The sequence below is a fragment of the Zosterops lateralis genome (assembly GCF_965231275.1).
Source record: "Zosterops lateralis genome assembly, chromosome: 4".
In the NCBI taxonomy this organism is placed as follows: Eukaryota; Metazoa; Chordata; class Aves; order Passeriformes; family Zosteropidae; genus Zosterops; species Zosterops lateralis.
Window position 1 is genome coordinate 20,293,407 of NC_139765.1, and position 21,357 is coordinate 20,314,763.

The following is a 21,357-nucleotide window of genomic DNA, read 5'->3' on the forward strand; positions in this document are numbered from 1 at the left end:
ACTCATAACTCACTCAATCTTCCACCTGCATAAAACAGAGCAAAAAAGCTTATGAAAACACACTAGCAAGAAGAGCATGCAGCTGGGAAACAGCAAGAAGGACATTTTACTTAAAATTGAGTAAAAACCCAAATTGTCACAAGAGTTGCTGCCTTTCTACGCAGCACACCACACCTAGGAGATTAAACAACAATATTGTCATTTGTACCTATTTATTCAAGGCAGGGATCTGACCTTTCCAGGCTCATTTGTTTCAGCAAACTTTGCTCATGTTACTCATGACTGCTCATATTCATAAGGCTTGCAAGATTAGAACATCAAATAATTGCTGATAATATGAAGACAGTGTGATAGAAGGAACAATAGTGTTTCTTTGTTATGTGATTATCTTTCTTTTTTCTTTAGAGGTCTGAGAAGCTACTTCAATTACTTTGATCATTTTCCTGTCAAAGGTAAATTTTTTAATTGGCCACTGCATTTCTACAGATACGAAGCGTTTCTGTGATCTCTACAAATCTCATTGAATACATCAAACCGGGTACTATAGTTCAACTAAGTAATATTATTGTAATTGTTTTGTTCAGGGTTTGTCAATGTCCACCCAATCATTTTCTCAGTCGTATGGAAGAAATGCCACCCTGCAGGTTGAGCAACAGATCCAGACTGCTTCAGGGGATGGGTGGCTTCAGTCTTGTCCCTTGACCCCAAAATGACACTGTGGCCTGACCTATAAAATGAAGACAATTAAATCTATTCACTTTTGTAAACACTAGTGCAACACATGTTTGAATAACACTATGTAAATTCAAAATCTTAATTAAATGGAGGCAAAGTGCCAAGTAATCATGATGCACACACACACACGACTTGAAACCAGCTTATTAATAGTTCTGCTGCTGGAACCAGTTCCTTAATGGCTCATTAATGAGCTGACTACAATATAAAAACCCATGTTTCTTGATAATTTTTTAAAAGTATGTAATTATAATGTGATAATGTCTTGAACTTGTGTGCGCACAGGTAACAAAAAAGATAACCTCCAAACAATTAACGGCCCAAGACTTTAAATTTGTTATTTTTTATTCATAGTTTGTATTAGTATAACTGTAACAAAAAGGAAGGAGGATATTCTGGCTTTTTTGTTGGTAGCTGGCAGTGTTGTGGTACTTCAATAGAATGTTTGATCTCTGTTACTGCCTGACCCCTAAGCCAAAAATACTGTGCAACCAACTCGCTTCTCCGAGTTTCTTCCCTTGCATGTTACAGTCACCCAGAAGTAGCAGACAGTTTCCTTTCTTATGAGACAAAAGGCATCTGCAGGTGAGGCATCATGCTTAACCAAGCACATCTCTTCATATGCAATGAAGACATTATATATGTTTGAGTGTGCAATGCTGCTCTTTCATCCCTGCTGGTTTTGTCAGTAGTAAATCAGCCAGCAGCCTCACTACCAAAAAATGTTGGATATTAACCTAGCTCCCTTCCTCCTTCCTTCCAGCACACTATTTACCTAGGTTATCTACTCAGGGAACACATTTTTAAGCCTCATGGTAGATTTATATTTGGAATTTGCAAAAATACAGTCCTTGCCTAATCCCTCTCCCACACCACAGGCATGGATCTGCAAATGGGGAGGGGTTTACATCCATGGCATACAAACTAGGAGATGGCATCCCATAAGGTCCATCTCTGGCCTAAGCTGCTCCACTTCAGAATCTTTAGAAATGGATAAAATATAAGAGCACATCTCACAAGCTTTCCTGTTGCCTTCCCCATTCAGGCCTGCTGTTGAGCAAACAGTTCAGCTGGAGTTTCTTGTCAGTCACATGTCTATAGACTTCACCAGACACATACCAGACAAAACCCCACAGCTCTGCCTTTTCAAAACAGCTACTACCTACTGTAAGAAAATGGAACTGCAAGGCTAAGGAATTCAGGAGACACTCATCACATTTTAAATTAAGTTCTGCACTGAGAGAGAAGGACTTCATTTAGGGCTCTTTCCTAGGTCTACATTAAATCCAATACATCAGAACTCTAACTCTGACTGTAGTTCCCCACAGCTACTGCAGCAGAAGAAACCACAATCCTCACAAAAGAATACAAAATGTATATGTTTTGACCTTACTTCAAATATTTTCTGCATATATAATCATAGTGCATTCACAGACAAAATGTAAAAACCTATAATCTAAATGAAGGAACCACTCCTCCACAGGGGAAGACAAAATGTATTTTTTTGTATTTTTTCCATTTTAAAATTGTTAAGAAGGTAATTACATGCTATTTCCAGTGAAAGCATATTATTTATTTGTCAGAAAGATGCAATAATACTTAAGAAGTCTTTTTGGAATATACCAACAGTAGACCATCTTTGAGCCTGTTTATAAATGAAACATTCAAGGAATGAAAAAACAAAAAAAAAAAGTCACAATGACAACACCTCTGCAACCAAAACCTCTCCCTCAGCTTCAGCACTGGTTTAGCAAAGTAACAAGCACACTGCTCATTTGTTTTCTTGTCTGAAGAGATGTCAGCCTGAAGTTATTTCAGTTATTACACCTGTCAGTGAGGCTCTTCTCCCCGTAGCTGCGGCTTTACAAGGAAGTTGGCTCTTTCCGGTTGGCTCAGCAAAACATTTGACTGACCCAAGACCCGTGCTATCCCAAGTCTTCCAGTGTTTGAAAAGAAGAGATGTTAATCTCTGTGATGCCTTTTGTTTTCAGTTACTAGGAGGCAAAACACTCTTCAATGCCTCGTGCTGTAAAGTTTATGGGTGATTACCTCTATTACAGAAAAAATACTCAAGCAGCAACTGTTTCTGCTGCCAAGAGAAGCTTCAGGCCTTGCATTTGAAGCAGAGCACCACATGCATTGAAAGCACCGTGGACAACCGGGCCTAAGGGCAAGGGAAGAATAGCAGCTATAAGAAAATATCCTTATCTCAAAGACCAAAATGATGTCAACAGTTGCAGGTATCGTCTATTAGAACCAGGTAGGCAAACACTAAATAGTAAACACTCTCTGCAAACACTGAGCTCAAAGACTCGCAGTCTCCCAGACGGAAATCAAGATTCCCAGAGTAGAACTCCTGTGTGTCTGTGTAGTACTACTTCCAAAGAGCATGACTAATCCATGCACTCTGTATGTCTCCCATACCCTGACAGAATCCATGGTATGCTTCCTACCAGACACTGCCCTTGGTTTTTCACTTGGATTCTCCCAAATTGATGCTTTTACCCATTCAGATCCAAAACAGAGAATATGGATGTTATTTGTTAAGCAGGTCAGGAAAGCCAAGTCCCTGTTATCGGCAAACCCCTCTGAGCACATGCAGCACTGCTCTGATGGGTCACATTGATGCACAAATGAAGGAAGAAGCAAAGGTGGTATTTTGCCTATATAACTTTCCTGAATTCATGAAGCATTCAATAGGGTATTTAATATTCCTGTGCTGCTGAGCGCAGTTCTGTTTCTAAACTCAAAGTACCTGTGACTTTCCTCTCTCCCTTGGCCATCTGGAATTTCCTTGTCTAACAAACTTGAAAGTCACTGTTCATCTCTGAGGATTCTTAGAGATGTACATGGAGAGGTTCCAAAGAAAGGGCTGAACATCAGAAAACCTCTCTTTACCCGGCTATCCTTGTTGGTGCAGTTACCTATAAAGCCATTCCCTTAAACCATGGTTACCACATATTTATTCTCTACAGGTGCCATGTAAGAAGCTCACATAAACAGTAGCTGAGATAAAGGGTGCAATGTAAATATTGCTTAACATAAATCTAGATCCTTCGGATTAGTGTCGTGGCTCCACAAGACCCCGCTGGCACGGGACTGGGTGCAGTTCCCTGTCGGACTATGCAGCTCTGTGCTGCAGGGAGCTTCTGCAGCCTCCTCGTTGTGTCAACAGCACAGGCAGGGTGCCCCAAGGCCCCACGGGGTCATCTCATCACCAAAACCTCTCGGCCGAGACGCTCTCCAGCCCAACTGAGCGCCACAAGCCAATCTCCTGCACTCCGAAGCATCTCGGTCAGCTACAGCAACGCCGGCACCCCTTCCCTTCCCTCCTCTCCTCAGCCCTGCCCCTCCCCGGCATCTCCCTCCACCTCGGTTCCCGGCCCCAGGGGAAGAAGGTGCCCCTGGGGCGATGGGGTCCAACGGGGGTCGGGCCGGGCCTGCGCAGGCCCTCGGGGGGCGCGGCTCCTCTGAGGGAGGGAGCGGCACGGGCAGCGGCGCAGGAGGTGCAGGAGGCGGGGGCCGGCGGGTCCCGGCACCCTCGGGGCGGGCAGGGGGCGGGAGCGGCGGCGCCCCTGGCCGCCGAGGGGCCGCGCCGGGCGCTGGGGCGGGGTCTGCGGGCGCCGGCAGGGCGGGCGGCGGCGGGCGCCACGTCGGCAGCGGGGACGGGCAGAAGAGTAAGTAAAGTCTGAGCGGAGCCCGGGCGGGCCAAGCGAGCCGTGAGCGCTGTGTGGTGAGTGAAGGAACGAGGAAGGGATGAGCGGCCGCTGCCCACCGGTCCCGCCGCCAGCCGGGCAAGCCCTGAGCGCCCTCCTTGTCTCCCCGCGGAGGAAGGGGAACTTCGAAGGGAGGAGGCGGGACAGCACCCGGCGGAGCCGCCGGCGGGAGAGGCGGGTCAAGGATGCGGAGCCGCCGCCACCTGTCCCCGGCGCGGGCGCAGCCCGGCCGCCTTTGTGCTTCCTGCCGCAGCTCCGCGGGGCGGGAGGGCCGGGCCGGGCCGGGCGTAGCGGCTCCGCTGCGGCCTTGGCTGCCACGTCAGTGCCGCCGCCCTGCGCCGAGATGCCGGCAGTGCCCGCGCCAGCCCGGCCGGGGACAGGGGCAGCGGGCTGCGACGTAGCTGCGAGGGGAGGACGCGGCAGGGGCTGCGGGGCTTCGGCCACCCGAGGGTAAGGGGCGGGTGGCTTCCCGGCTGCGAGACCGAGGGCAGGGTGAGCTGCTCTGCCCTGCCGCTGCCACCCTCGCTGGGCTGGGCGCCCTTGGAGGAGCGGTTCCCCCACCTGGGAGGGAGGGCAGGGGAGGGAGCCGTGCTCGCCTCGGCTTGGCTCCTGGATGGTCTTGTTCTCCCTCGTGATTTTCTCCGACCCAGGAGAAGCTTTGTTTCAGGTTTTCTTCTTTTTAAACTTTGGAATGTTCGGATGTTTGCTGTAGTAATAGGCTCTTTGTTTCACCTGTGACTCTCGAGTCCAGCTTGATGGAGTAGTATATGAGGTTTCTTTGGGAACTCTTTGGGAGCAGCTTTCCACAGTCATTTAGGCGGTTATGTGGTGTGGGCTGGAAATCAAGGCAGGTTATTTTAGCTGTATGCCTGGTCCTGGTCATTGTAGAAGACAATGTCATCTCAGAGACAGCCTCTGTGGATGCCATTAAATGCTTCCTTCTGCTCATTTAATTGGGGTGAAAGTGAGAACTCTGAATCAGGATGTCCCTCCATAAGGAGGGCAAATACCGTGTGCATGTAGCTTGTTTCAGTGTGTCCACTTCAGGCAGGATGTCCCTGTGTGACTGGAGGGGTATGTACAAGGTAGCTTAATTTAGCGTGTAAGTACTGGTTTGTATGCACGTCAGTTTTAAGACTGCTCAGAAAGTATTTTCCATTTAATATAGATCCATTGATATTATCAATTTTAAATATTTAATATTATATTAAAACTTTCTTAAATAGTCAGAAAAGTTAGTGTTGCCTCCTCAGTGTAGAAATGGACAGGGCTGCAAAAGTGCAAACAGAAAAGTGGTCATGTCCAGCAAGTGACGAGGTCTAAATGTCATGTAGGAGTCAACAAACAGGTGGTGGATGCTGGGGAAAAGATTAATTTATTAGCAGAAATGGCAAGGGAAGTTCAGAAGCTGCTCTATCACTGGCTATTAGGCACAGTCAGGTTTTGTCTTTCAGGGTCTTCTGGAAAAGGAGATCTGAGACTGATCTGGAGCACAGGCATTAGGCAAGTGTTAAAAAGAAACGGGGAAGCCTCTTCCAAAAACTGAGCTCAGAGGAGGCAGAGGATGACACAACTGGTAAAATGGAGTTTTCATGGTCTTTCCGAAGCTGTGCTGTCCACCTTACTGGAATTTACCATGTACTTCTTAGGAACCAGTTGTGGAGAACTAGAAAAGGGGAACTCTGATTCATGCCACCTTTGATTTTATATCTTGTAAGTCATTGCATCAGAGAAAACTTGATTGCCAACATAAGGTGTTCTGTTGAGCGTCTTCTGGACCCTGATCTATATTTTAGTTGGCATCGATAGAGAAATGGTGGATCCTCCATCCATGGTATATATGACATAGTAGTGTCCTGGGCAGAGTTAAGGGGGTTTTTTTTTGCAGGAGGCATTATACCTCTCTTTTGCTTTAAATCGTGGTGTGTGTTTGGTTTTTAATACAGATATATTACATTAACCTCTCCATCTGTGTTCAGTACCCTGCATACTGTGAGCCTGTTACATACATTGCATATGGCAACTTTTGGTAGAAGTTGTAGCCCATCCTGCTGTAGGCTTGGAAGTAAGTCATGGTTCACACCTGGAAACTTCTGATCAACTTCTTGTGGTCTTTACTTGAAAATGCAGTCTTTTTTTCACAGCATGCTTGCTTCCAAGCCAGTCTTGCTTTGTATATAAATCTGAATTTTGAAACTTGGGTTTTAAACTGAAGGCTTGTTGAAACACTAGCTATGCTCTTGGTTTTTTAGCTACATGCTTTCTACGTGCCTAGGTTTGTTTTTGTACTTTAGTGCTTTTAGCACTGACTCTTCTTGCAGAAGCTTAGTCAACTCTCTCCATTGCAGTAGCAAACTGAAACACACATTTCTATGTTGGCTGTGCTCTGAGGGTTGTGTCTGGGAGAACTAAGAGCACTGAGCACAATTGCCTGTGACACCTTACAAGCCCTAATCTTAGGAGTGAGGCAGCAAAGCTAATATTGAGGGGTTGCTTATGCAGCTTGGAGCAATATCCCGGAAAGCAGCCATAGGTGGGATTACCTTTTTTTGCTTCACGCTTATTTCCATGTTTAATTTGGAGAGTAGAGCACTGTTGCTCTTCCAAAAATTTATTTTCTAAACTATCATACCTAAAAATATTTTTTTTCCATGTGCATGAAATACATCAGGTTCATTCAGAAATGTGCTGCAGCTGCTGAAAGAGGGGAAGAACTGTGCATGTGGCAAGAGTTTTTTGTTTTCCATCAGCTCTGTAGCCACGCTTTCTACCTGCATAGCTGGTAGCCAGAAAGAAGATAACTTATTTTGTGGTGGAACAAGACAGGGGAATGGGTTTGTTTGCAGCTCTGTCAGGTGAAAGTTCCAGCACTGGCTGCTGCTGCTGCTGTTGCAGCTCTCTGGAGCAGCATTAAGCTGCTAGCTGAAATTGGCCCCGTCCTTGGGTCGTTTCATTGCTGCCCACAAATATCTGAGTAGTGCATTGAAACAAGGCAGTTTTCACTATCTGCTGCTTGGGCCAGGTTTGCTGTGCTGAGACAGAAGGGCTTTTTATCTGTAAAGTCAGAAAGACACCAAGAGCATCTGCTGAAACTTGGGAAATTGCACATGTCTGTGATGGTTAGAACCCACTTCTCAATGGAAGGCTAAAACTTTATACAAATTACAGTCCAACAACTGCAGGCTTATTAAGGAGCATTTGAGTTTTAAAACGGATTATCTTGCTTCATAGCAATCTTTATGGCAGCACATGGAGCAAGTAAAATTATCTTTATTGCCCAAAAGGAATTGGTGTTTTGGTGACACAAATCTATAAAAGTTTGGCATCTTAAGGCCATACCAAGTATGCTTCTTCCATACTGTGGGAATTTGCATTCCTGATTCCCACTGTACACGCGTGGCAGGTATGTGACAGTCAGTGTTCCCTAAGATGTCATTAACCTTCTGCCTTTTTCATAGGTGTCTGCAGAATATTTTTGTGGAGACAACTAACTAGAAATCTTCACAAAGGAGTATATTTGGTGAGTAAGTTTTATTTCAGTCTTCTTTGATGTGAATGTATGTGTAGCTGTGCTGGTACTTCTAGAGCTTCTTGACAAGCCAAGGTCTTATAACACTGTTAATGTTACAAATAGCTCTTGAATTAAAAACGTTCTTCTAAACAATTTCCTGTTTTGGTTGTTTTTTTTTTTTTTTTTTACAACAGCATAAAACATTTAAGTTCTCTATGTATTTTCATATTCTGACAATATGGAAGTGTGTTTTCTTTCAAATCAGTTGAGTGACTTTCATTTTTTTTTAAATTTTTTTTGTATGAAGGCAACAATTTATCTTAATGTATTGTTAAGAAAGATGAGAAGTTATCCCTTATATCTTGAATGAATAGCATCTTCATAAGCATACAGGGAAAAAAAGTAGTCATTTATATTTATCCCTGTTTGAAATCTCTTTTAAGATCTGGGTTTGCTTCCACTTCTTGACATGAGAAAACACAGATGAAGAAAGAAAGTGAAGTTTGATAGATTTCAGATAGATTTCTGCTTTATGAATGTCCCCATGAGTTTTGCTGGGGCTCATCTAGATCCTGCCTCATTCTGTGTCATCATTTAATGAAGATGTTAAATGAAGCTGGAGGCTTTTCTGCAGTGACACAAGTGAATTTGGCATCACAGGCTGAAAATGCAAAAGAAAGATCTCTTTGCTTGCTTTCTTCTTCTCTTTTTCTTTGGCCAGTCTTAGTGTACTTTGAAGAAGATTCTGAAAATGCATGAGAAGGGTTCCAAAGTTCAGGTTTCTGATAAATATTTGCCTTGTTGTGCACACCTGCAGTACTTATAATCATTGTGACTAATGATTCAGTGCATAGTGGGGACTTTGAATCTCCAGCTTCCAAGTTTCCAAAGTTCCTTAACCTATAGCATGTCTGAATGACTTAACTGCACTAAAGTCTTATACTTGCATCTCTGGGTCACTGCCTTTGGTTTCAGTTGAGTTGTAATCTCTGTTGGGTCTCATGAACTTCGCTTTCTTTTCTTCGTGGGGACGCGTCTTCAAGGGAAAGCTTGAACAGGATCCTCCCTTAGGATACACTGCAGTCTGGTAACTTGGGGACTCTAGTGCAAAGCAGGACATACAAGCCTAGATCTTAACAGACAAAGGAGGCATTAAGTGCTTTTACCTCCATGGTATTACATAAAATGTAGTGAGTGGTTTCTGTTTTTCTATCTTTTTATCAAGAAAAACGTTGTACATTCCTACTCTCTTACTCCGAAGAGTGCATGAAGTAATCTGCTACCGAGCAGTTATTCCAGGCCTTTGACCTCCAATCAATAGAAATACTCATCTTAAATCTCTGGAAGGGAGCCAGGTTTAAACCATGCTCCTGTGCATATCCTGTTCACCCTAATGCTGCACCCTGTTTAGTACACAGGATTTTTGCATCACTGTTCAGAGTCTTCCAAGTCTCCTGACGTGTTAGATTGGATACAAAATTGGATGCAAACTGTAACATAGATATCTTAAAATTTTCTGTAGAAGTCCTTTGTTGGATCTTGATCTTGATTCTGGGATTCCCTGGAAAGCTTCTGCAGAAAAACAAAAGGACCGGAATCGTGCTTTGTGTGCCAAATTGTGTTTTGGATGAGGCTGTGAGGCTTTTCTGACAGTGGTGTGATTCTGCTTTCGTTTGCACTGATATCATAGAACCGTGAGTAAAACATAGTACAGGCTGGTTGGGCACGACTCTTGCAGCATTGTAGAATCACCAAGGTTGGAAGAGATTTTCCAGATCATCCAGTCCAACCAGGTACCTAGCATCCCTGGAGTGCTTTCAGGCACCTGTAGAACCACCCATCAAACAGTAGTTTTCAACTTTCTGATCTGCAATCCCCTCAAGGCTCCCTTCTGTGTAGAAAAAATTCAGTCTTACCAACAGGGACTTACTTGCCTTAGCTGCTGTTCTCAGGTGTGTGTAGTTCTCCATTGACTTCTAGGGCCTGATAGCAGCAGTTTGCCAGTGCCTGAAGAAAGACCACTGGGATCTGCCTACTTGCAAGGGAATGAAGTATTTCTGTTGCAATTGTGTTAAACCAGTGCATGTGAATTATATATATTGTGTAATACTTGTATTTAACTTTTAAGGAAAAGCTTGGGTTCAACAATTATCTGACCTTGAGTTTCTAGGAAAGGTAATGGGAAGGACTGCCTAATCTGAACCACTTTTTGTATACAGTGCTGTGACTTTATATATGCTGCTATTTTTTTTTCTAATATACTTTTAAACTAGATGTTGTGGTTTGAAAGCAAAACAAGTGAGAGGCTCCAAGTCAGAAATACAGAGAGAAATAAGAGAGAAAATAAGTAAAATAAAAGAAATGCAATAACACAAAAGACCACTGACAGAGTTAGAATACAACCTGAGCAGGGTGGTGGAAGCAGTCCAGATGAGGTCGTCTTCCTGAAGCAGTGATCCTGTAGAAAGGTCTGATAACTCTGGTCCTCTGGGAATTCAGTAGGTAAGGGCTGCCTGTACTGTCCCAAATCCCAGCTTATATCCAGGTGAGAATGCTTGGCTCCTCCCCCTGGGCGGAGCATCTCACAATGGGATGATGAGTCATGAAGTGTGTCCTTGATGGCCCATTAAACAGAGAGAGCTCCTGGAGGGAGTTACCTGTGACTCATGGGCAAGGCATTGATGGGCCATTAGCAGAAGACACCCCAAAGGAAGGGGGCCTGGGAAGACACTGCCCCACCTGGTTTCAACAGATCATGAAGATGGTGATAGAATAAATACTTTGTGTACATCCTACACTACAACCCAGGACACTAGACTAGAAACTCTGCTGTGAAATTCCCCTGGTATGCTTTGGTCATTTAGCTTTGCAGGAACTGAAACCAAATCTAACAGTCTAAACTAAACTGTGGAGAGTTATGAAAGCAATCCTTACCTGTCTTGTCTGCCAGTCTAACTCTTTCTATTGGACAAGTGTATCTTAATTAAATACTGGTATTATGTCATGTACAACAGATTCCAGGGGCTTCATCTGGGCTGTGTCTGCTGTTAATGATGCTGTATCCAATACTTTCTTAATAGCAGAAAATACTAAACCTTGTGTGAGGTCTTATGATGGTTTCTAGTGTTCTACCTATGTCCAAAACTGGTAACTTATTCCAACTCCCCTCTAAACTTGTTGATAATCCCTTACAGTGTTTTCTCTATCCTCTTAAGATTAGATAACTTTTCTGAATCTCTAACATGGATTGTTGACAGAAACATTTTGGAAGCTCAAAGAAGCAATTTCACCTGGTGTTCTTTTAGGAGTTACATGCTGTCTAGATACAAATAAATTCACGGATGAAGTTATTTATAAAAAATAATTTACCTCTGGCTTTACTCATTTGTCTCCACTGAGTCTGTTTTGAAACTGTTTTGGTCACTTTTTCATTCCTTTGTTTGAATTAAGACTTGCTGTGTTCTGAGTTTTATTTTACTCTTTTTAGGACTTTCCCTAAAGCAGTGGTTAAACTTCGACATTCCTGGTGGAGTAATCATCTTCATAACTGAAATGGCCACATGTTAATTAGGAACATAGTTGCTTCATCTTGATACAGATATTTTGATTGAATAATGTCAGGCCTATCAGTTTTTTCTGTCTACTCTTTCTTACAATGCTTTATATTATTTCAAGTTGGAAAAAAGCAACAAACCAACATGGAATGTCATATAGTGAGGATGATAACCTTGTGTATCTTCCAGCTTGCATTAGATGAATGCAAAGAAGTCATGTAGTATCTGATTCAGGTCTTTTCTCAGAACCTGATTGTCCTCATTTGCTCCCTGGGATTGGTCTAGTTCTTTTAAAAAAATTTTCTTCCCCTTATCTGTGATTAAATAAAATAACAAGGAGTTCTATAATTGATACTTTTTAAAATTGTCTTCTTGCCGTCATGTGTTTTAGTCTTCCAACTTGATGTGTTGCTACTCTGCAGCTTCCTCACAAGTGGAAGCAGAGAGGCAGACACTTACCTCTTCTCTCTGGTGACCAGTGATAGGACCCAAGGGAATGGCATAAAGCTGTGTCAGGGGAAGTTTAGGGTGGACATTAGGAAAAGACTCCCCCAGAGTGTGGTTGGGCACTGGAACAAGCTCCCCAGGAAAGTGGTCACAGCACCAAGCCTGACAGAACTAAAGAAGCATTTGGACAATGGTCTTAGGTACATGGTGTAATTCTTGGAGTTGTCCTGTGCAGCACCAGGAGTTGGACTTTGATGATCCTTGTGGTTTCCTCTCAACTTGGAATATCATATGATACTTTCCTATTTCTTAGCTAGCATGTTTGGATTTCTGGCTTTTGAGTGGCACTTGTTCAGCATTTCCATCAAATTGGCCATCCTGATAGTAGGTGTTTTTGCTTCCCTGTTCAGCTTCTTGTGTGAAGGTACCTGTGTTTTCTGAGCCCTGAACTAATACCCTTAGTCCTGATTGGGAGGACTCTATTATTCAATTTAGGCTTGCTTCTCATCTAAAGATCCATGATTTAGTATGTGGGTGGCAGTTTTTTTCATTATGTTTTAACTTCATAATAATACTGTGAGGATTTTAGCTCGTTTTCTGGATGAGTCTTCCTACCTGCTTCTGCCTCTGCATTTCTTCTTCAGATCCCAGCCACTGCTTTCTCACTCAGAGCACATACAGAGAGATCTGGGCATGGCAAGAGAAACAGGAATCATTTTTCTGGTGCTTGTTGACTCCTGGAAGAAATGAAATGATTTAAAGACTTGTGCAGAGGGAAGGGATCTAAGAGGTCACTGGAAAAAGAGAGAAGGATGCTGACTGTTGTAATGCAACTTGTTTTTCCTTTTTCTGACCTTGGTGCTTGCTGAGGAGGGAAAGCAAGATTAGCAGGAGGACTCAGGGGAGGAGGCAGGACTTAATATCAAAGCATGATTTGGTGGGGGAGAAAAGCAGAAAGGAAACCTGGACTGGTTATTACTTTCTTCCCCTCTAGAGGAAAATTTCTGTAAGAAGAGCTGCTGATTGAGCTTTCTCCTATGCTTCCCCTGTCAGGGACTGCTGCTCTAGAACTGCTCTGGGAAACAGTTCTGATGTAAAGAAGTGTTCCCTGGTATGTTTCCATTGGAAAGTTTGCGTAGAGTTAAAACAGTCTAGTCCTGCTGCTATCACCACACCATTTATGCAGTTTTGTGACAAGATAAATCGTGTGTTTCTGTTGCTGTTCTTCCGTGTTGTTTTCATGGCATTTGTTCAAATTATGCTGCAAGGATTTGGTGTTTTAAAATAGCTTTCCGGGTACCAGCAGATCTCACAGGCATGCTGCTGTTGTTTCTCTAGTGGCAACTACCTCTATGATCACTAGGCTTTTCTTTTTCAGTACTTAAATGTAAGCTGTTGCGTGGCAGTAGCTATTTTATTTTCCTACTTGTCTTTCTGATTGCTTTTTAGGTTTGAGATGCACTTGGTGTAGTGTGGCAGCTCTCACCAAGCCTGCTGATGTGATGGAGAGCTCCTTTTTTAAATATTGTGTCTGGTTGAAGAATGCAAAAGCACAGTCTAATAATAAAAATAGGAGCAATTTGACAGGACGTGCTAACTTGTATAATAACGAAGAAGAAGTTCTCTTTGTGGAACTTAATCTACTTGAATTTTGGATTAATGGATTTCATTTATGCTTTGCCAGAAAAGATGTATAGCACATGTGAATTTCTTTTTTTAGGCAATAATGAATCAAATGGACAGAAATCAACAGGAAGTCCCATCATACGTTCACAATGAACCACCAGAAGGTATGTCTTAGTTTTCATTGTATGAAGTAAATTAATCAGAAGTTCAGTTCTGTCTTTAAAAAATGGATCTGCAAGCTGAACACTTTGACTTTCTTGTACATAACAGTAAACAAACCAACCCTGGGGTGAGATGGGCCTGGATTATTGTTCACTTCTGCATTATCCTGATTACAAAAAGGCCACTGAATATAACTGAGTGAACAACTGTACCTAAAAATTATAGAGAAGATGGGCAGTTACTGAAGGACTTAATTTGCAGATTAGTTTCCAGAGATATGAACTGGTCTAATGGGCATTTATTTCTGCTATTCATTATGTGAGATGGAAAGATCCCAGCTTCATTGTTGGACACATTGCTGTGTTCATAGTGCGTGTGACTTTTATGCAAGATGTTTTAAAAATATATATAAAACTTCATTAGTGCTTCTGGAGACTGTTTTCCATCATACAAATAACAGTGGTTCCAACTGTTCACTGTTGGGAAACATGGGACAGGAAGGGCTTATTGGATATGATTGCCTGGCAAGAAATACTGGAGATGTAAAACCTGTGAGTGAAATAGAAATGAAGGCCAGCTTTGAGATGTGATCATGGCAGGCAGGGAGATGGTGATTAGCTGGAGATGGGTTGAAGGATAGAAAATAAAAAGACTCAAGAATCTAGCCCTTCTCCACGCTGCCAAGGCATCAGGGAAAAAGTAGATAAGAAAAGTAGTCTTTAAAGTTTAGCATATAGGATGATATGGTAATATAGTAGTTCTGATAGGCTGCATGCAAAGTTTGTAGGTTTTGTATCTCGTGCCGGTTGGTCATTGTAAATTAGAAATTCAACACAAAAGGAGATATAATGTATTGTAATAAGGTCCTCACGCTCTTACCACTCTGACCCCTGCCCTCTTACCTGCCCTAGCTCTTACTACTCTGACCCTTGCACTCTTCTTAACTCTCTTACCCCTCTTAGCTCTTTAACCTCCCTTACCTCATACCCTCCCTCTCTCCCTCTCTTTTTGGGGCTTCCCTTCAGCCGAGGCTGGTGGCTGAAGGCAAAGCCCATCTTACCCACGACCCTTGCAATAAAACCACGTTTCTAGAATATCTCAGGTCTGCAGAGTTCCTTCTCCCTGCTGTCCACGGATGTTCCTACAGTTCACAATCTCACAGTTTCATAAAAATAAACACTCACTTGACTTTGTTAATGCAGTGACGTTGTTGTCTCCTGAACCAACTGAATATTAAGTTGGTTATTAGACCTGCAGAGGAAATGCAGTTGCAAATGAGCAGAGTTTCTTCCAAGCTGTGGACTGGCAGGATTGAGCAGAGTCTTGTTTGCATAATGTGACTGGAAACATACTAGATCAAAAGCCATTCTTGGCATATAGGTTGTCTATGTTCTGTCTGCTCTTGCTTTAAAACCAAATGTGTTGGATGTAGAGGTTGGCGAGTCATGATTCCTCTCAATTCATTGCTCTTCAGTTTATAATGGCGCTTTAAAGTTCTGTTTGTTGGTCTGGGGTTTTTTTCACCTCAGCTCTTATATGTTGTATAACTGAACAATTTACTTCATTTGAACAACATTATTATCCATTAACTGTAGTAGAAAGGATTGAAGTGGAGTAGCTCACTCTTATTCTTAACAACTATTAGGCAAGAAACACAAGTAGAAGAAGATGAGAGAAAAGGGAAAAATAGGTTTTCATGGCACAGTAATTCTTCAGCTCTATTATACTTGTTGTAGTAGCATGGTGTGAGGACAAAAAATCTTGCTCTTTTAGTATTAAGATCCGAGAAACATTTCACATAACAAATGCTTGATTGGAAGCTACACCCTAATGTGTTATCTTCAAGTCTAATTTTTAAGACTGGGTTTTGCTTGCTTAGTTGTTAGGAATTTTTTTACCTTAAAGATTTGTGCTTTATACATGTTAAACATCATGTATAGAAAGCGAACAGTGGTCTGAGAACTAGAACCAATTCTTTACTGAGTAAGGCAGTGAAACAAATGGGCATTCTTTATCTTCCTAGAATATTCACTAGGTTTTCCAGGTTCAGAGCATACCAGCAGACTTTGATCATCACTGCTTATTGCAATGTTTTATTTAAAATCTGTGAGCAGCTAAGACTTATTTTCTTCTGCACGTTGTTTTTTAGTATGACAATAACTAGTTTGAATATGAAGTCTAAGGAGATGGAGAAAGTTGGTGTAGTTAGAGGGAGTGGAATGAAGCACAGCTCATCTTAATGTAAACTCTATCCTTGAAGAGACTTTTTCCTTTTGGTTCTGGTTCATATGCACTCTTCAAGCCTTACGAGTTTAAAATATTGGAAGATTCCTTGAGAAGCAACCCCACTTTGAATGTTGTGCAAGGCCTTAAACATGATACACTTACACTGTCATAGAAAGATGGCCAAATGTGGATGGAAGGATACCAGTCAATGCTGGCAAGATCATCTCTCTGAAGAGGCTGCCAAAATACTCCTTAGAGGAAAGGCTCAATTCCAAAACCAGATTACAAATTTTGCTAAAGACAGAAATAGTTATAGTTTGTTCAAATCACACTCAACAAGCTTGATGCCCAGAGGCTTTAAAGAACATGTGGAAGAAGCTTTTGTGCTCCTGCATTTTATGAGTAGTGTTATTCTAATGCTGTACTTTCTGCCTTCCAAGTGGTGCCAACCTTTGCCACCTAAGTTCATTCAAACTCTTATTCATTCTTGGATTCCTTTCAGCAGGAAGCTGGCTACAAGATAGCCTGGTAGAGCCAACTCCTGGATAGGGAACTTGTGTCATTTTCTCAGTGCTCCATAAATCACAGAATATTCTGAGTTGTAAAGCACCCACAAGGATCATCAAGCCCAACTCTTAGGTGGAGGGCCCGTGTGGGGATCAACCCACAACCTTGGTGTTATCAGCACCATATCTGAGTGACTGAGCCAGTCTCCTTAGATTTAGGCGTGATCTGGTACTCTTTGGAAACATACCCTTTATAACAAAGAGACCAGGAATGTGTGTCCTAGAACAGAAATCAACTGACAATAAAACTTTGCAGCCCTGGGTGTTTGCTAGACCTCATGGACAATGCAAACGGGATGGAAATTGAACGTGCCAGCCATTACCAGAAGTTATTTATACACCATCACATTCTGTATTCACACCTGTGAAATAGCGTAGATGTCAAAAGACTGGCTACCTGAAATAAGGTAAAGAAAAACACAGATTACATGTAAATGTAAAGACTACATTTGTTTCTTTGTTTTATTATTTTTAAAGTTAGTTACAATGGATCATTTCTTGCTTACATCAGTTCTGATTCAGTGAAATCAGCTCTTAAAATTCAGTAGGATGAAACTTTACCCCTATTTCACCCTGATGATAGTGAACCAGTTAAGTGGAAATGAAACAGTTTCTGACCAGATTTGTTACAAGTTCTATTACTCTTGTCACAGGAATCTTCTAGTGAATAATCCCTCAACGTTGGATGTTATAACAGAGTCTGCATACTTCCGAGTGTGATGCTTTAAAGGCTTTCTGTATATAAATAGAAATTCTGATCCCTGTGTGTTTGTGTTGGAAATGCATTTTTGCTGGAGATGTCCATGTTGAAAGCTGCTGGCCTACAATAAACCAGCCAAGGGTATTACATGGCTTTAAGTAAAAGGCTGTCATTTATGTTTGCAGTTTCCATCACTCTTTCTATTATCTATATCAATTTCTTAAATAGGAGACCAGTGTAAACCTGGAAGGGCTTCTTAGTATTTTCAACTCCTTTGTGTTTCACTCTTCTGTATCCATGTTTTCCTTTTTTGTCAACTTTGTAGGAAATTCTCTCATTTAGGTAGCATCATTTGCTTGAATTATTCCAGGCATGCATGTAGGAACTCTGACCTTTACAGTTTTTTAATGAATTCCGAGTCCTGGGTCAGTCTTGGCATTCTCACAAGCACGTTGGCAGTGCGTGGAAAGTTGCTCACCCTAGTTTTCATCTTGTAGTAGATGAGTGCTGGGACATGACTCTTAGAATCTGTGCTCTGGATGCAAGTTGTGGGCAGTGAGGGCACTGGGGACAGACCTGTTCTGCTGGTTCTCCTAAAGCATATTGCAGTAAAAAGTCAGTATGTTGGCAGGGCTGGACAGAGGTTTCCCATGCATGTTTTTTCTTTCCTGCTGCCTCCTAAAGTAGTTCTCCTCCTCCAAGCATTTTATTTCTGCTCCTGGCTCCCTCATCTCTTTATTTCATGTCTGTTTATTCCCTAGCTCTGCCCACTGTGGTTCCACTTGCTCTTTGCTTGGTTTCCCTATTGTTTGTTATTTGGAACTATGTGTTGTGTGAGCATCCAAGAAAAGCAGCCTGCAAGGTAAGTACAGACTGCATGCAATGGTGTTAGGCTAGAAAAGGAAGTACTTTTGAGTAACACTTTTTTGAAAATGCTAAATCCTGGTGCTGAGATTGATTTGCTTGTTGTTTCTTCCCTTAGGGTCACTCAAAGGCCACCCGCAGCAGCAAGCTGGCATGCTTTCTCGTGTGACCGGTGGCCTCTTCAGTGTCACAAAGGGAGCTGTTGGTGCCACAATTGGGGGTGTTGCTTGGATTGGAGGGAAGAGCTTGGAAATTACCAAAACAGCAGTCACATCTGTGCCTTCCATGGGAGTGGGTCTAGTCAAAGGAAGTGTTTCCGCTGTAGCTGGAGGTGTTACAGCTGTAGGATCTGCTGTTGCAAGTAAAGTGCCTTTAACAGGAAAGAAAAAGGACAAGTCTGACTAAAACAAAAACTGAGAAATACTCGATTCTCCAGAATATTGTGTGAGTGGCATTAAAATCTGCTAAGACTGGGACTATGAGAAGCCATGTGTCTTAGACACTTTATCTTCTAACGAGTTGTGCAAGTAACTCGATTTCATCTGAACAGGACAGAAGAAGCTTGGCTAGCACAGCGTATGAGGATTTATTACAGCCTAGATTGAAGCTTTGTATCTGGTGAAATGTTACACTTGATAACCATAGAAATGAGTGTATCTGAAGGAATAATACATATTTGAATAGTCACTTACTGTACATCTTCTGCAGTTTTGGACTAAAATGTGAATGTAGAAACTCGGTAGTCTGTGTAATACCATTGATACAAGAAGATGCCAATTACTGTTCTCAGTGGTTTCCACACCCTCCTGCTAAGGATCCTTTAGTTATGTAAAAGCACTCTTGAACGTACCAAGTCTTGGTTATGAACCTGTATTTGCAGGCAGACTATAAACTATCCCTGACTGCATTCTGCCAGTGAAGACTGGAGCAAAGAGACTGGAGGTGTGCAGAAATTGGAAATGAGAATGGGAGATAGAAGTGAAAAAGCTTAACAACATGGTAGAAAGGATCATAAAGAGTAAACTAACTTAACTAACTTATTAGAAAAAAATCTCTTTTTACTAGGTGAAGCTGTGTAAAGAACAGTCCTGTTGTTTCAGTGCAGTTTACAGAATGAGCTTTAGCTCTTTATAAATTCTGATATCTGAAACTTTTTCAGTTTTTACTGAAAACATGATTGCTTCATCTCAGGTGTATTTAATAATATGCATCTATCTCCTGCAAGTGAGAACTTGCTTCTAATAAACTTCTTATAGACACTAGAAAAAATGACAGCCTGTGGAAACTGGGCTGATGTTCGTGGTCATCTAGCACAGCTATCTAACTTGCTAGGAATTCTTGTGTAGCTGGAAACCACTGAAGAACTAGAAAAGCTGTTCTCTCAACTCCATGATGCACCAGATTAGCTTTTTGCGCTGTTTAAGCAAATGCAAGGAAATTTCCACTACATTTGCCATACTTTTCACTTTGGCTTTTGAGTAAAATGCAATACTTTTATTTAAAACAAACCAAAAACAGTAGATGAAGCCTTAAAAAAAACCAAATATGATTCAAATAATTTGTATACTGACAGATTCCAAATGTTGACACCTCAAATGGGAACATCTGTACATCCTCTGCAACATGTGAGGCAAAATGCACTTGTAATGGCACAGCATGAGGTTGCCTTAAAATAGAAACCATTTCTGATCTTTTATTTGTGTACTGATTTTGCAAGTAACCTCCTTGGAAGGCCACAGAAGGCCTTTTTTTGTGCTGTATGCAGTTATTTTCTAACAAGTTGTGTTTCTATGGAGAACTCATACACTTACTTTTTCAGTGGCTGTGGTTGTACTAGAAGGAATATATATGGGGGGGGGACTTTTTAAAAATGAAAAAAAACCAAAACAAAACATGTCACTTGTCAAATTTAGTCCTCTGTTCACGGGTGTTAAAAGTACACCATGTCTCAATTAGGGTACTGTAGTCACCCAATCTCTCTGAGCCATTGTTACATCAATTGCACTCTGTAACAACTTTATATCAGAAGTCATATATGTTGGAAGTGTGGTACTTGTAAGCATGGGAACTTGGGGTGGTGGGAAGAGCAAAAACCCAAAAAATGGCATCTGCTCCTTCTGTTAGATGCAGCAGCTGCTTGATTCTGATCTGCTGCAGGGGTGTAATGAGGTAAGTTGATCCAACAAATGGAAGACTTTAACTGGTTTTGGGTTTTTTTTTTTAACTGTCAAAAGCAAATTGCATAGAATATGGTATGGTTTAGAGGTACCAGTTAGTTCTAGAAATAGCTAGCCTGGATAACAGAGGCAATCTAGCTGCAGCATATAATTTAGTATTGTCTGCTCCCCTGCAATTTCCAGTATAGCCATATCCCCTAAGTGCTGCCACTGAACTCTTTAAGAGTCACCTATTTGGAGCACAGTGATAATTTCTGACACTCAACCAAACCCTTCCTAATAGTTTTTCTGAAAATGGGAATGTTGAACTGATCATACCCTTTTGTTTATCATTCTTACCCTTTTGTTTATCATATTCTTTAGACTATGAAACTTGCAACAAAACAAGCGTGGTCTGAGAGAAGCAATGTTAGGTATATAAAGAGTTGCCAACACTTCCTTATGTTTTGTTTTTAACATATCCTGTAGCTATTATTTTGAGTCTTGTAACTGAAACACTTTTACATGGCATATGGGTTTAGTTTTCAAAGAGCTTTGTCCTATATCCTGTGTGTTTTCCATTCACTTATGAAACTTGCTTCATCTTAAAAACTTGTTCAAATTCTGTCCTGCCACCTGTGAAACATTAAATTGTTGCTGTTTCAGACATTTGAAAGCTTCCTTAGTTTTGTGGAGAAAGGCATACTTAGATAAAATCTTCCCACAGTACCATGCTCCAGAGTGTATTTTATTTGTATCTACTTAGCACCAACCAGCTTTTAACAAAAGCTGTACTTTCAGTGTGTAAGCTGTGCACAGATACAGCACAAAATCCTTTGCACTAATTTTCTTTTCTCCTGGTCAGTGATGCTTGGGAATAACCAGTTTTAAGATCATAGTGAGCTGAATGGAATATGGAACTGAAATTTTCTGGGTGAGTGAGGTTCTTTTGTCTTGGGATTGTTTTTGTGGTAGCTTTATTTCACTTTCCTTTTCCCAGTCCCTCTTTCAAAAGGCAAAATCTTTATGAAGGCAGCTTGTATGCCTGACTGCTCTCTAGGTAGTGAAAGGCTTACTCACAGGCTGGTCCACAG

At 41.8% G+C, this 21,357-nt stretch overlaps 1 protein-coding gene and 1 long non-coding RNA gene across 9 annotated transcripts in view; one reads left to right on the forward strand and one right to left on the reverse strand.

Annotated features, from left to right (window-relative positions):
• Positions 1-21,357, reverse strand: part of LOC310908484 — a 311,975-nt gene that overhangs the window by 212,907 nt on the left and 77,711 nt on the right. The window lies entirely within an intron of this gene.
• On the forward strand, positions 4,003-20,938 carry TMEM263 (transmembrane protein 263). Of its 8 annotated transcripts, none has more exons than XM_083858677.1 (5): positions 4,230-4,241; positions 6,431-6,516; positions 7,910-7,971; positions 13,684-13,753; positions 18,226-20,938. In XM_083858677.1, the coding sequence occupies exons 2-5, from the start codon at positions 6,468-6,470 to the stop codon at positions 18,510-18,512; spliced, it is 468 nt and encodes a 155-aa protein (XP_083714803.1). In that variant the 5' UTR covers positions 4,230-4,241; positions 6,431-6,467; the 3' UTR covers positions 18,513-20,938. The 8 variants fall into 8 exon arrangements, with proteins under 8 accessions (XP_083714809.1, XP_083714808.1, XP_083714803.1 ...); XM_083858676.1 differs by lacking the exon at positions 4,230-4,241 and adding an exon at positions 4,383-4,468; XM_083858678.1 differs by lacking the exon at positions 4,230-4,241 and adding an exon at positions 4,395-4,412.